This window comes from Etheostoma cragini, chromosome 11 (genome assembly GCF_013103735.1).
Source record: "Etheostoma cragini isolate CJK2018 chromosome 11, CSU_Ecrag_1.0, whole genome shotgun sequence".
Taxonomy (NCBI): Eukaryota; Metazoa; Chordata; class Actinopteri; order Perciformes; family Percidae; genus Etheostoma; species Etheostoma cragini.
The window spans coordinates 9,974,393-9,990,149 of NC_048417.1; the positions used below are offsets into that span (position 1 = coordinate 9,974,393).

Consider the following 15,757-nt stretch of genomic DNA (forward strand, 5'->3'; position numbering starts at 1 on the left):
CTCGACCCGCCTGCCTGCCTCTGTCCTCGTGCCATTGTCTTTATTAGGGGATACTGGTTAGCGGGGCAGATTTTCCAGCCCCTTGCGGGGCGAATTCTAACAAGGCAGACCATTTCCAGGAAGCCCTTGGCCCCCCGCCACCCAAATGAAGACCATATTTCTGCAGCAGCCTAAACTGTCTGTCTGTCTGCGTCTGCCGTCTAAAGGGAAGCACAGTCTGTGCGGGTAAGATTGGATCTCAGTGCACTCAAAGCTGTGTGGGCTGCAGTGCTCACATCCTGTCTGTGACTGACATCACTACACGTATGGGGAATGACTTCAAACCCCAGGTAATAGGTAGCAGCATGGGAGCACAGTTCTTAAACCCTTGAGCCCGCAGCTGAGAGCAGGACACCCAGAAAGTGACCACCTGCTGCCTCTCTGTCAAGCTCTTAGATGTGGAGAGACAGATTTGATTCTTATCAATACAAAGCACATACACGGCCAAACAATTCTCTACCGATGTAACCTGATGGGTTATCAGTAGCTGGTATTTTTCTCATCAATCATGGGTTAATGCTCTCTGTTTCGTCTCAACCGAAATTGTTTTGCCCTTCTCCCACAAAGTGCTCTAGGGGATATGTTAGGGGCCAGGATATTATTGATATGTTATGAATGGAAATCAATAATAACTGAATGCTAATTCATCATGATTACAAATATTAAGTGGCCTGCACCCACTGCACACACAGCTGTGGCAGCAACACAAAGCCCTTGTAACCTAGCAACAACTTCTCCATAACAAGACCACTTTATTTCTAGGTATGTTGAACAAGAGAGCCCTGATACTGTATGTGGGCCATGAAAACCTTGCATGAGGTAACTCCATTATTCCTAACATGGTCAATGTGATTCAGATTCAGTTTTAGACAGGTAATTGTGTCTGTATTTTTTGTTTTATTTTATCTTTTTTTATATATTTGTATTTTTTTATTTTTAGTCTGCTGCTGTTAATGTTGTCTGTAGTTTGGTTTTTGTTTCTATTGTTTTTCAGGGTTTGTCTACATTCATGTATGTCTTCTTTAAGATGAAACTCCCTCTGTTGTTATTACACACAGGCCTAGATCACACACACATGCTCAGTGCCTATATATGCACTAAATGGGGAGATGTCAGAGTGAGGGGGCTTCCCATCGAAAGGCGACATAAGCAGTTGGGGCTTTGGTGCCTAGCTCAAGAGTACCCTGGCAGTGCCCAGGAGGTGAACTGGCACTTCTCCAGCTACCAGTCCACTATCATACTTTAGTCCTTATGGGAACTTGTAACTGAGACACACCAGTTCCCAACCCAACTCCCTACGGACTGAGCTAATGCAGGTGATTTATTCACACTGAGTGACATGAACAACACAGAGGTGACAGAGAGCACCGTGAGAGAGTAGAGGCATGCATAAGATACAGTAGAGGAAAAAGGTGGAACTGTGATAAGTGTTTGCGGAGGAAGACTATATGTGTGGTGTGTTGTATTTGTCTGTGTGTATCTGTGTATGTGTGCAAGAGACAGGGTGATTGCTTATGTGTATGTTTGTGAGAAAGAATAGTATGGGAAGATGAAGGGAAATTGAGAGATGTACTGTAAAGGGGAAGAAATAGACAGAGATAGATAATATTTAAATTTTCCCTGGTGACCTTTCTCCCGGGAGCAGTGGCTACATCTGCACAATCACCCCCAGCCAGCACGGACTCTCTGCTGCCCCCCCCCCCCCCATGCATTCCTGCTCCAGCTGTGGCTCTCCTCCTCTTCTTGGTTCTTTTCCTCTTCCTGCTTACTACCATGCTCTCCGACCACTCCTCTTAGCCCCCACACTCTCTCACTCACTTGCATAGGCCTGGGAATAATTATGAGCCCATTGCCAGGAGGAGGAAAGACGGAAAGGAAAGCAGGAAAAAAAAAAGGGAATTGTCTGGAAAACAACTGCTCTCTTACCCCTTGTTCCGATTCCAGGGGCTCAGCTTTGACCCGGACTGCAGGCATTCCGTCAAGCATTAACATCCTGTTTCTTAGGCTGCCTGTAAAAGGAAACAGAAGAGGTGTAAGACGGGTGTCTTAGCATGACTAAGCAGGTCCCACACTCAGTTATTCACGTATGGACATCTACCATGTTGTGCCTGCACCCACTGAGAGATAAACCCATTTTAAATAGATAAAAATTCTGGTTTCAAAACAATCAGAAGCTGATGGACAAAAAATAACACAAACTGTGGAAACTCTATCAATACACAGCATTGGTACCACGATACGACACTTACACACATGCAATCATACACAGAAACACACTTTTTAGTACACATACATTCTTCCCTCTGCTTCCTGTGAGTGCTCAGTGTCTCTGTAAAGTAGGCAGCAGTGCCCGGCTCCTTAGCTCCGTGCTGTGGCTTTAAGAGGGATACTCAGGTGGAGCCAATGACAACAATGCATGTTCCGTATCCCTCAGTTGGGGCCGACCTGAGGTAACCCTTCCTCTTATTATTTTAGCAGCAGTACATGGAGGAATGCAAGCAAGGCAAATAGACTCTAAACATCTCTATTACTCTCCACTGCTGGCACCAGAGGCAGGATCTGTGGCCCAATCCTTGCACTCAGCTGCACCATGACCACTCTCGTGCGGAGAAAAAAAAAAAGCTCAACCAATCACAAATCACATACACCCTCTTTCTACAGCTGGTTGCCCAATCATCAGACTAAACTACTAACACAACATCCATTTGGCTTGTCCAGTAATCAAGACTTTATACTCACCAGCAAATCCACTCAAGACAGTTATCAAAAACATTTCATTTTACAGATTTCAATAAGAATTTGCAACATAAAAATCATTTAAAGCCACATAGGGTTCCACTACCTCTTAGATTCTCAGGCAAAAGGCTAATCCTGACTGTGTTTGTGTGTGAGGGAGGTAGAGAAAGAGGGATTTACTCTCTCAATCTGTAACCCCCAGATCTCGCCTCTCAGGTCTAAGTCCCTCAGGTACCCTTGCTGTGCTGCTTTTGTATTGTTGTCCAGGATGTCCTTCGGCTTCAGGTCTTGGTAGGCCCAGATAGTGTTACCATAGTAACAGCTGGGCGGGTGGAGCTGCAGCCTCAGTCCAGCCTCAAGCCATGTGTTGAGGAGAAGAAGAGACAGGAGGCAGAAAGTGAGGCATGTTTTCCTCAAGATGACCATCATTCTGGCAGAGGCATTTTCTGCTTCTCTAAAAAGATATATATTTTTTTCAGAAGAAGGCGCTTCGGATAAAATCTTGATTTTCCAGGGGTAAATTTCACTTTTTTAAAAGGTTCTTTTTTGAGCCTTAAAAAAGTTTACCTCATTCAAACGTATTTATACTTTATGATAAAGGAATGCACTTCTGTAATTGTAAAATTAAAACAACTTTCAATTTTGTCCAGCATGTCAGAATTTCACATTCCTTGAAATCAACAACATTTCCCAGTGTGCCTGTAGTCCAGTTAATCCAGTGGCTTGTGATGACCTTCCTAATGAACTGCCCTGCAGCAGGCTATTCATAGGCAATCAATGGCCATTACATACCTCTGCTTGTGACTGTAATGGCCAAAGAGCTAACCGCAGTGAGAGAGACCTAAAACTGAGTAAAGATCAGCTAAGAGGGGGGCTCTGTTCATTGAAGAGGTTATGTCAAAACACTTTGACCGATGTCAACTGTAAACTGCTTTTGCTTCTAGAAAAAGCATATGTAAGTTAGTACTTCAGGATCACAAACCAAAAAGATAACAAAATTGCTAAAAAAGGTAATAAACCAAGATGTATCCAACATTCTCTAACACTAAATTTGGTCTGCTGGTGACAAGCTAAAGCAACCAGCAGTGTTCTGTCCATCAGCGGTATGAGTCTCTGTGTGTGGGAGATGGCGAGAGGGAGGGGGGTTAGAGGGAAACAGGGTAGATTAAGATCACCTTTCCATTTGCTGCACTCTGAAATGAAATGGCCATCCCAGGTGTGTGGGGGAGTTGGATGGAGAGAGGAGAGCAGTGAAGTGTTGAGGCATCTCATTTCTCTCTCATACCCGCCCCGCCCTCCCATCCCCACCAAAATCCCTAGAATGAAAAAAAAAAATGGTAAAGGTAGCAGGTGAAGATTGAGACCAGTCCTAGCAGGAAAATGATTGAAATATACATATCTCAGTGTCTGCTGCTGTCTTTGCTTTTCTGTCGGTGCGTCTGCGAAATATAAACTGAAACTCCCACCACATAGCCGCATCTATGACCTCGGGTCCACTATCTCCAAGTTTTTAGCTGATGGCTATCAACTCTGTGCTGATGAAGGCGATAGCAACTAGCTGGAATAAGAGGATAAAGCCCGGGCGAACCAACCCTGAACAGACTAGCTGGGTCAATTAGAGGAAAAACTCGGACATTCTCACACACTAGTGACATCATCTATGCCAATACACACATGTGCAGATGTCAATATTTCACACCGAAGATCTAACAAGCCTACAAAACAAATCAGCCAGAGCAGGTTTAACTTTACCTTACCTATGCTGTGAGCTCATGTTCTCTCAGGACATGAGAGTGTGAAGACAAATCCTGCTTAACATTGTGTTTAGCTCACACCGCAATAAAATATATATATATATTTTTTTTAAGTGAAAGAAACAAACTCATAAACTAGATGTGTTATCTGGCTTTGTGTTCTCTCTCTCTCTCTCTCTCTCTCACTCTCTCTCTCTCTCTCTCTCTCTCTCTCACTCTCACTGGCCCCACCAATTCTTTGTTCCCATGTCGAGCGCCCAGAGCAACTGGGTGCATCTGTGCCACAGAAGCTGTACCTGCTGCTACGGGCTGGGATGGAAAAGAGATGGAAATGAGTGAGGGAAGAGAGGGGGGCACTGAATTACGAGAGATATATGAGGAAGTGTTAAGGAAGGTGATAGCAAGAGAAGTGAGCAAGGGTGGGGGCTCGTTTAGGAGCACAGAGTTGCTGGCAGGAGCGGTGGTTAGGGAAGCAACCAAGGGGAGTTGAAGAGGTTGAGGAGGGGGGGAGGGGTGTTTAGTGGGGAGGATGAGGTGCGGGAGTCAAAGAAGAGAGAGAGGGTAGAGAGGGGATATGGACCCGAGCCAAGGCCCGGTCGAGCGCAAAGCACACGGAGCAAGAATGGCAACAGACCCCCTCCCACCCGGTCCTCTACCAAAGAGAAGAAAAAAAGAAAAAAGGGAAAACAGCAAGGAAAACATTTCAAAATGTTGCAAATCAGGATCAAATGATTAACTAGTGGGAATAATGCAAATTACCAAAAAAGGACAGGACTGTAGGTGATGTGAGATGAGCACTTCCTGTGTTCTGCTAGTATTGTGTGCCGCTGGCCTCTTTGCCGCGTGTCACTTCCCTTTTCTTTGCCCCTGGACACCCCAATGTGACACACTGGCCTGATAACCAGCCTACAACTGCTAGCTCACACCACACTCCTCCGCTTCCTCTCTTTTGTACTCAGTACTCTCAACTGAGTACTGCAACTTTCAGAAAAGTAGCGAAAGCCGTCTACATTCACAACATGCTTGTCTGAAAAAAGGGGAAATAAGAGTCTAATTTATTTAAGAGAACAAGTATCTTGTTTGCTAGCAGTGTAGACAGAATAGAGCCACAGCTGAATCACAGCTGATTTTCTGCTTCATGTTAAGCTGTGTCTGTTTATGACCTCATCTTGTTGGCCTCATTCTGGTCTTGAGAGCTCATTCAAATATTTCCCCGCAGATTTGCTGCTTAAAAGAGTAACTGCACCCAGGCAAAGAACAGCAGTTGGAGTGGTCAAAGATTTAAAAAAAAAAAAACACTTGAACCTTCAACCCAAGGTAGAGGTCAGTCCTGAACTACAAAGCCAAAACCCATAAACTACAAATCTGACTAGAATCTGATTATTTACATGTTTTTCACGGTGTAGAAACTAATATGCCTTAAAATTGAATAACTTTAAAAAATGCAGCTCTATTGTATATATTACATATAGTAAGGCGTCCCTGCTCCATCTTACTTTCAGCTGAGGGGGTCTTTGGCCTAAAACGGTAAAGACCCCTGTTCTGAATACTTATACTTATAGTATTGCACTTACATAGAGTTGTACACTCACAAGAGACAGATAGTCTCAGTAGAGGCGGAGATATCCTGACTTTAAGTCCTAGTGGCTCAAACCTTAAAAACACATTGGATCCTACATTTCACATAATGCAACCAAATTTTTTTTTATTATCAGACCCTGCCTGCAAGGTAAATTATTCACAACCAATTGATGCCCCACATTTGTAACAAAGACATTATAATGATATAAATTTGTCTACAGCCTGTTGACATCATCAGTGCTTATTTTATCAGACCTTATAGAACTCCCTCCAGAGCCACAGAAGATTCATAACCACTGCCTTAAGAGGCTGAGTAGAGCTCCCCATGATGAGTTAACTGACCTTTATGTATAAAATCGGTGGAGTTTCCCTTTAAAGACTTTCTAACCCCAAATAACACATCCTCCCAGGTATAGTGTGAAGATGCTGTTTGTGTGTGTGTGTGTGTGTTTAAGAAAGGTGGTGATGTGTGTTCCCACTCAGTCTTCACTCCTGGATGTACTGAGATGGACATAGTCTTTTTTTCTAATCATTCCTGGCACTCTGTGAATGGTCTCAGAATTTCCATTTCATAAGCCGTATTTTCCTTGGCAGGAGCAGCCAGCAAAGTCTTTTAGATGCTTCTGGGGCATTTTTGAACGGGGCTCAAGAGAGCAGAGTGCTGCTACCTCGCTGCTCATAGAAGCGTGGACATTCTTTAACCCCCGACAAGCACAATGGCACCAAACCACAGTTTACTATATGCACAACCTTTTGAAAAAAAATGTTCCCTTTAGGGTTAAAACCCCCTTAGAGATGCACTCAACTGATGCACTTTACCTCAGAACACCCTGCCTTTTACTCTGGGAATAAATCAGCTCCACAGAGGGAAAACAGGTTCTTTTTTTCATGAAAACAGTTATTAGACAGAATGCACTTCTGATATATTGGATTGTTCTTCTTCTCTAGGACATACGGCCAAACTTGGGGAGCTTATCAGGCCCCATCAATTTAAACTGAATGTCATCCTCTATCTCTCTGATGCTATCCGGGCTTCACTTGTTGTTGAATTTGATGTGGTGTATATGAATGACTAGGCTCCCTACTGCAGTCCAACGTGCATCTTGAAATTCCATAACCATTCTAATTGTTCTGTGTCTTGACATCACAAATGTCTGTGGCACAATAAACACATAATAGAGGATAATTTTTATTTAAGAGCCCGTCGCCATGCAACAAGATTTATGGATGTGCCGTGCATGTCTACTCTTAAAGAGGGAGGATGTTATTGACAAAATGTGTGTCAAAAAATGTCATGTACATGAAAAAATAAGAATTTATAAACCCAAAGACACAAAGGAGAATAGATTAAGACAGCCCAAAAGATGGACACTAAATTAGCACAGGCTGATCAGAGATGAAAAAGTGTGAGTATTGATCTGATTGATCCATACGTTAGAATACAAACCAAGCTCCACTGTGGGGAAACCCAGCTATGACAAAAACCAAATAAAAAGGCACACATTTGACCTAGTTTAGAAAAAAAAGGCACAGTATTGAACTTTCCATGGATTAACAACCTTTGGTTTTAAAGTTTGAATAATATATTTCATACTAGACAGCAAGGTATTGAGTTGCGTGCAATGCAGAATGGATGTCATGTAAGGTTAAATAAGCTTGGGTTCAGGGGGTTTGATACAGTATGTGGAAATGGACTCAGCAACAACATGGAGCGCCAATTTCTAGCCCTGCACAATGACCTCATTATGTAATTTCCTGTACACATCTCATACAAAAATGTTCCTTCATTTGCAGTATACAGTCTGACATAATGTGAATTTTGTGTGTGTGTGTGTGTGTGTGTGTGTGTGTATGTGTGTGTGTGTGTATGTAAAGACACAGACAACACACACACATACACACGTACACACACACACGCACACACACACAAGCAAGGCCCACAGAAGTTCCCATATTCTGGTGGATTGCCCTTGGGTCCTTGCTATTTCTGCCAGGGGGATCCTGTGTCAGGGATCCTGTTGGGATGAGGGGGATGAGGCCGCCGGATGGAGCTCAAGTCCACTGCCTTTACTAGCACACACATGTTTGTGTGTTTTGGTTTGTGTTTGTGAAGACAGTAGACTTGAGCTCCATGAAAATAATGGACATGAAAATAATTTGTGGGAACATCTTGCTGAGTGGGCACTACATACAGATCCACAACTGTGTCAGTGTGTTTACACTTTTTTTTCTTTTTTTAATAAAAAGGTTATTAACAGTGGGCAAAAACGCAACTAAAAACATACTGAACAAAATTTAAAAAAATAAAAAAATCACACATCACTGTCAACAGCCTGTTCTCATGAAGCAATTGTTCAAAAAACTACCAAAAGCAAAGCACTGTGATCAGTAAGCATTCCACGTTTTTTTGCTGTATTTCAATGAAGGCCGCTGAATTATAAGGTGTTCTGGGTGGATGGGTGGGCGTTAACATACAGGAGGATGGTTTTTCGCTTCCCATTGAAAACCAAAGCCTTTTGCACAAGAAATGTGTGTGCCTTAGGAGTGTTTTAATCCAAACCACAACCTTTTTCCTAATCTTAACTGGTCGTTTTGATGCCTAATCACAATTCCCGTCACAGCAAAACGCTTATGTTTTGTGGCCTAAATTTAACCCTAATGTCCGCCAAAACGTCCGGCAGCTTGCGGTGCTTTGTACCCGGCTCAAAGTCACATTTTTGGTTAACTGGACCACCAACTACCGCTGATACAACGAAGGTCTATAGCCGGCGTCACAAAGTTCTTTAGCGGCTTAAACAACTTGCAACTGCCGCTCGGTGTCATAGAGGTCGTAGCCAGCCGGCGTCACAGACTAGCCGGCAGTCTCCTAATTTTGTAGGATATCATATGTTTTGGTTTGCATATTTTGTATGCTATCACACAGAACTGTTTATGAGAATACGTTACAGCCAGCCTGTCAAACACTAAATCAGCCCAAACTAAGCAGGTGACTAGGTAAATGTAAGTTGTGTCAGTAATGATACTCAAACCAGGTATGGCTCTAGTGTCTCTTTAAAATGTCGATTAGGATAAATAACTAATTATCTTGATATGCTTTATCCCTGTCTTAAATATCAGTTTTGGTATAGGTCAAAAGAGAAAATATTTTTGTTGGTTTGTTGTCTGTTCTTCTTTGTGAAAGCTCCCCACCTCCGACAAAACCACTTGTGAAACTGTGAGAAATGAAGAAGCTACTTATTCCGAGAGGAAAAGAAGACTCAGTTGCTGTCTGGTTTGTCTGCGTCTCAGTCTGTGTGTCAAACACACTTCTTATAAAGCTGACTGCCTGAGTCCCTACTCTGTTATACAATCTGGCTCACACACACACACACACACACACACACCTTGTGACCTCAGCCTGCAACCACAATGAACCATATTTATCTTAGATTAAGACACACACACACACACACACACACACATACACAGACACACACACACACACACACAAAACTGTCTCTCAATAGCAGCTCTGCTCATGAAAGAAGAATACAGATGCCCATTCAACACAAACAGACACCCACACACACCTACAGTGTGCACACACGCTAACCCGCACAAATACACTCCTCCACAGTGCTCTAAAGAGGTAAACAGAAGAGTCTGACATCCTATTGCATCATGTACCTCAAATGCAGCAGAGAAACAGCTAAACAAGCTGTGACTGTGACAGCTCTAAAGTGAGGTGGCATTACTCAAGTGAGCTTCGACTTAGAAGTCAAAGCAATTTGTGACACCATTCTAGACAGTTTATGTTCAATTGAAGATCATTTTGATGTAATCATGAGAAAGAACAAGTTAAATATTCTGTGCGAGGGCTGGATTTAGTTTGGCACTAAAGAAACCACAAATAGATGCCACAAAACAGCTCTTAAAGAGCCAATACACTATGAAGTCTTCTTGCTTCAACATAATTGGGTGACCTCTCTAGAACACCCTTCACAGAAACACAGAAACACACACACACACATCTCAGTAAATACAGTAGGGTCAGTGGCTGTGCATCTAAAATAGCCTCTGACACAAAAACCTCACTTGTACCAAAGGAGAGGGAGGTGAAGCCGAGCACACCAGGATGAACGTGTATTAGTAACTGGCGCCGGTTTTCAGGAAGATACCACAATACTCTTTGCATGTTTATAGTAAAGTTTAAACACTGTAGGGCTGAACTGTATGTGTGCATGGGAGAACGGGAGATAGAGAGAAAGAGGTTAGCTCCAGTGAATCAATAAAAAATGCACTCAGTGCCTCTGTTCTGTCTGTTATTTACTCTCAGTGCACAGGTCCTAGGTTGAGGTGACCACACTGCAGGGCTTGATAATCTTCTCTAACAGACAAGAGGTGCATCGTGGGCACAGTGCTGTACAGAATTCACAGTAAATAAAACACTTGAAAACCGGTGAACACGTTCTTGTAAATGTTTTAATAACTACTGTGTAAGAAAACAACTACAGCATTTTGACACACCATGTTAAGTTTAAAACCACATGAGAACATATAGTAAAGGTGTAAGCAAGTGAATCAGGACACCCAGTCATTGCTCCTTTCATGCAAAGATCATAGCTACTTTTGATATACTGGAGCAGAGGGTCAGAGTGAAACCCTCTTGACCTAACAGGGGAGGTGGGATGCATTAGATTAGAATCACAATAACCTGCATCCTTCCTACCATCACTACAACCACTAACCACCCACATACTCTTTCTTTTCCTCCCCATCCCCAAGGGATGTCAGTACACTACTGCCCTAATGGGGATTCTTTGAGTAGGCTACTTCCTTTTATCCCCTCAGGCTCTGATAGCGCATGTGTGCTTGTGTTACAACATGTATGTCTGAATGTGTGTATGAGCGATCCCCCTTCCCCCAACATATGCACTGTGTATGTACTACTCGCAATAGCTTGTCTACTGAATGCATCACAGCACATGTGCACTCACATGCACTCTCAAAGATCGACCTAGATGTTGTACAATAACTGTACAATGCAAGCATGCAGAGGCCCCAATGCACTGACTCATCTAAAGTATCTACTTTAAACAAGTCACATAGAAATAATATCAGCACAAGCCCTTTAACACACTTTGTTTTGCTTTTCTCCCTGTGCCCACTTGCTATCTCTTGTGTTACAAACAAAGCTATGCAGGCAAGCATACACACAATCACATGCATTTCACTTGAATAGTCTTGCAGCGTCCTCTTGATGCAGCATCATGACGTGCCTACCCTATCTAACCTCACTTTGTGCTGACACAACCAAATCCTCTGTACCGCACGCCAAATGGAAACAGACACTACCGGACCAACCAAAACATTCCAAACACACAGAAACTCATTACATCAAATGTGTGCAAAGTTATTTTTGCTCATCGAGTTTTTCCCCTCTGTTTGACCCGTTCTAGCTCTCCAACACTACTCAATAAAAGCCAGCAGCTGTGATTACCTCTATTACTCATCTACTCACGCCTTCACTTTGATCATTTTTCCTCTCTTTTCCATCTAATGCTGTGCCATGCTGATACCTGGCTAAAGCAGCAAATTGAGAGAAGTTATGTTCCATAGCTTGAACCTGCATTCGGTTTAGTTCTAGCCAAAGAGACTGGAATGCCACAGGCACCCCAAATAGATTCCACATGTTGTTTGCATAATTTCCTCTCCTAACAGTTGACCTACAGTACAATCCCTGCAGCATGCTTACACAGGTCTGCTGAAACCATCGGCACTGATGCTGGAGAGATGCAACTCCCCAAAGATTATGTAAAGGGAAACTCTTTATGTAAAACCAGTTTAAAAAAGGGACCAAAACACTCAGAAAATGCTGACATTGAATGCCCTACTGTCCTCCTTCGTGGCTTTCTTCCTTTTCTTCTTCCCCATGTTCACCGACCATATTTGGCTTAAGTAAAATACACACTTGGTTGACAGGGGAAACATCTCCACAGATAGACAGGCCTTCCATTGAAATACCTTTCCATCCTAGCCATGGAAACATGTCAAGCAACCTTAAAATCAGAGTCTGGGGCAAGCTCTGCTAAATGAGTCACTTCCAGTAAGCACTGAGTGTGCTACTCTGTAGATGGTGTCATTACAGAATAAAAAAAAAAAAACTTGGATCACTGCGCTGGTCAGGCAACATCATCTTAAATTTTGCCCCCCTTAAGTTGGTTTGTTAGCAATCTTAAAGATAAGCTAGGTTGCCCGACAGCGGGTTCCAACAATAATAGGATCCTTATAAGACATCTACAAAGCAATGCAGCATAAATAAAAAATACTCACAGTAATGTTTGACAAGCTCTAATCACACATTTTATATTGTAGTCCTTTTGGTCTGTGATCACTATTTAGACTATCAAGGAGTAACTGGCTGTTGCACAATACTTTCAGTACTCTCCCTCAGTCTCTCTCTCTGTCTGTCTCTCGCTCTCTCTCTCTCGTTCAGTCACAAAACACACATGCTCTAGCACTCCATGTACACCCTTAACTCAATTTTGGTAAACAAACGTGGGCCGGACACTGGGGTCAAAGGTTGAATCCACAAGAGAAATCTCAAAGGGAGAGAACATTTTGTCATCTTCTGACATGGTGAAATAACAGCTCAGGGAGTTCAGCTCACAGCCGTCGCCTATTAATATTTGTCTTATTTCACTATTCATTATGAAAACAACAGCAAAATAACTGCAAACGATTTGGATGTTTAACCCTCTTGATTTAAAACCTTTTTGTCCTGTTGATTTTTGGGCAGGTACATCTATCAATATACAATGTCACCCGTCTCTTTGGGTGCTGTCTGTCTCCCACATTGTATACTCATGCCCTTGACATGCTGGTCTATTGTAAGAGCATGTGGGTGGCATTGTGTATGTGTTTCAGGGTCTTTGCATTTAACAGACTCCTGTGGCTAAAAATCTGGGTTTGACGCAACTCCACCTCTTTGGCCAGGGACCACAGGATACACCACAATGCACCCTGATCCCAACCAACCTCTATAATCTGTCTTATTCCTCTTTGGCTTTGGCTTACAGTCAGACCCAAATGAATCCAGCCAGATAGTGCACTGCAGTCTATCTGCAATCAATTACCATTCCCTCCATAACACCCATCTGGATCAATGATACAGCAGTAAGTCAATACGCCAGCAGTTATCCCAGCTGATTAAGGGTAATACAGGGAATTTCACATCTCCCTGAATAAGACAGTGAGTGTACATGTTGTTAGATTGCACATACGGGAGCATGATACTTCTTTCTGAAAGATTCAATCTGTCAACTCGCACCCAATTTGTGTGTTGTGATCTGTGGCAGACAGATGATGCCTTTAGTGGGGGAATCCTGCCGCGCAATTAAATGCACTGGGCAGAGCGATGTTGATGGACAGATAGAATCTATCTGTTGGTGATTGGCTTTTTAATTGAGTCCCCCCACCTGCACTGATCTCTATCATAAGCCCCTGGACCGTGTCTAGGGTGGGGGGTTGAGACATTGAAGGAATCAGGAGGGCAGTTTAGCAGCTTTATGCTGTTGTAGAGGAGAACAACTACCTTATCATATTGTTCATGATAATACCCACATAGTTTTTAATGTTTTAAAAAAAATCACACAACTGTCTTCTAATAAGGCCATTAAGGAAATAATGATGTTGATTGTGACCCCAACCATGATCTTCTCATATTTCTAACCAAGTCGTTTTTGTGCCTAAACCTAAACTAAATCCTTACCCGACCCGGTCTCACACCAGTTCGTGAAATGGTCACGTTATTTTGATTTATTGATTTGTGTACAGGTCACGTTAATGTTGTTGATCTTCTGTACAGGTCACGATTTTTTAACGGGACCATATGTGACCATTTCACAAACAGCCATGACACCGGGCTGCTCTGGGGGACGCAACAACGGGGAAATGAAACGCCACACGTCGGAGACAACAACGGGACGGTTGGTGTTAGGAAAAAAAGAACGGGGAAAGGCACCGTCACAAGTAGGACACGAAGACAACAACAGGAGGGTTGTGATTAGGAAGAAGGAACTGCAACACGTGGGACGCAACCCCCGATCTCCGGGCTGATAGTCCTGTGTTGTCTGACCCATCCACCACCCCAACCAACCTCCCTACGCGGATTTTTGGCTTTTCAATACTACTTGCTACCATAATTGTTCTGTGATCACGACACAGGCTTCCCATTGAAATACATTACTTCAAAATTCGTAATCACCACATGGAGAAAAAAAAATTACGTGACATGTACACAAATCAATAGTTTAAATGACTTGACCATTTTACAAACTGCCATGAAACTGGCCTGCTTAACCATAGCGTTAGATTGTCATGATATTGTCTTGCCAGTTAGATGGGCACCGACCAACAACGCATTTTGTTCTTTAATTTGAAGTGTTTTGCTAAAGATATCAATCCAAACATTTGAAAATATGGCTTAAAACAACTCTGCGAAAAATGCTGTGAGAAGATGGTAGCTAGAGGCACCTGGCCGATTCAAATCAATCATACATAGTCACGGACTATGTATTTTTTTTCACTTTTATCTAAGCTAACCAATCACATAATTGTTCAACTGAATTTTAGTACAGTAAATCAGTAAGGAAATGCATCACCATTCATAGCAGTGCAACACTCAGCACGGATTTAGACTACTTCAGCTCAGTGGAACATACAGTCTGTTGCTTGTTCAAGCCCAACCTTGAACCTTGAACCCTGAACCTTGAACCTTACGTTCAGTTCACCACAAAACTTGCCAACACAAGCCCTATTTTTTAGGTTAATACCTCAGCAGCCACCTATTTGCAAGTCATCACATAATGACTGTTTCTGTGGCTTTCATAGTCTTTCAATATGCTTATGTACTGCATATCACGACTGAACTTAAAAATGCTTTCAGTTTAAGAGGAGCTCTACTGCGGAAGCTATTGATTCCTGAAGTGACAATGGTGATTCATTAGAGTGAGGTCAGTCTGAATATTAAGTGTGAAAGATGTACTACACGCCACTAATGGCAGCTACACTATCTAGTTTTGACAATGACGCCTCCACAGCATACATGTGGTTTGTTGTTGCAATGATTAACATTAAAGTATGCTTTAGCATTTTATTATACAGTCATCAATATTGCAGAAATACCCCGCAGCCTCTGTTACCTGTTTCAGAGATCCGATGTGATTCTTTGCGGTTCATGCACAGTGTCTTCTCTACCTTTGTGTGGTAATATTAGCCTGCTTATTCATGCACTGGGAGAAGGCCCCTTTCTAAATGGATTTAAGTGAAAGTTTAAATGCTAACTAATCTCACTTGCTGAACATCCGTGAGCTGCAGGGGGTCTCATCCACACACACACATGACCTAACCCCCCTTCTTTTTCCCCCCTTTTTTGATGAGACCCCCACTTAAATGCACACAAACACACCCTACCGCTGTTACACAGTTAAAGGCAATGCAGGGCCTCTCTCCACAACGGGGGTAAAGTCACAGAGGTCACTGCTCAGTTTCCACATCAAACCCAGAAGCAGAGGCCAGAGTCTCATCCCCCTCCCACCTTTCTCCCTTCTCCTCTCTCTTGCTCTCACCCTCCCTTCCTCTCATCAACCACCCCCACCCACACACAC

At 42.9% G+C, this 15,757-nt stretch overlaps 1 protein-coding gene across 6 annotated transcripts in view; it reads right to left on the bottom strand.

Annotated features, from left to right (window-relative positions):
* The window catches only part of klf12b (Kruppel-like factor 12b), a 48,039-nt gene that overhangs the window by 30,762 nt on the left and 1,520 nt on the right, over positions 1–15,757 (bottom strand). For 3 of the 6 annotated variants that reach the window (XM_034884571.1, XM_034884572.1, XM_034884574.1), the window contains one exon: positions 1,966–2,048. In XM_034884571.1, coding sequence (XP_034740462.1) covers positions 1,966–2,048 — 83 coding nt within the window. Of the gene's footprint in view, positions 1–1,965; positions 2,049–3,950; positions 4,088–12,422; positions 12,545–15,757 lie in introns of those variants that run through there. The other 3 variants (XR_004658396.1, XM_034884570.1, XM_034884573.1) reach the window with 2 other exon arrangements.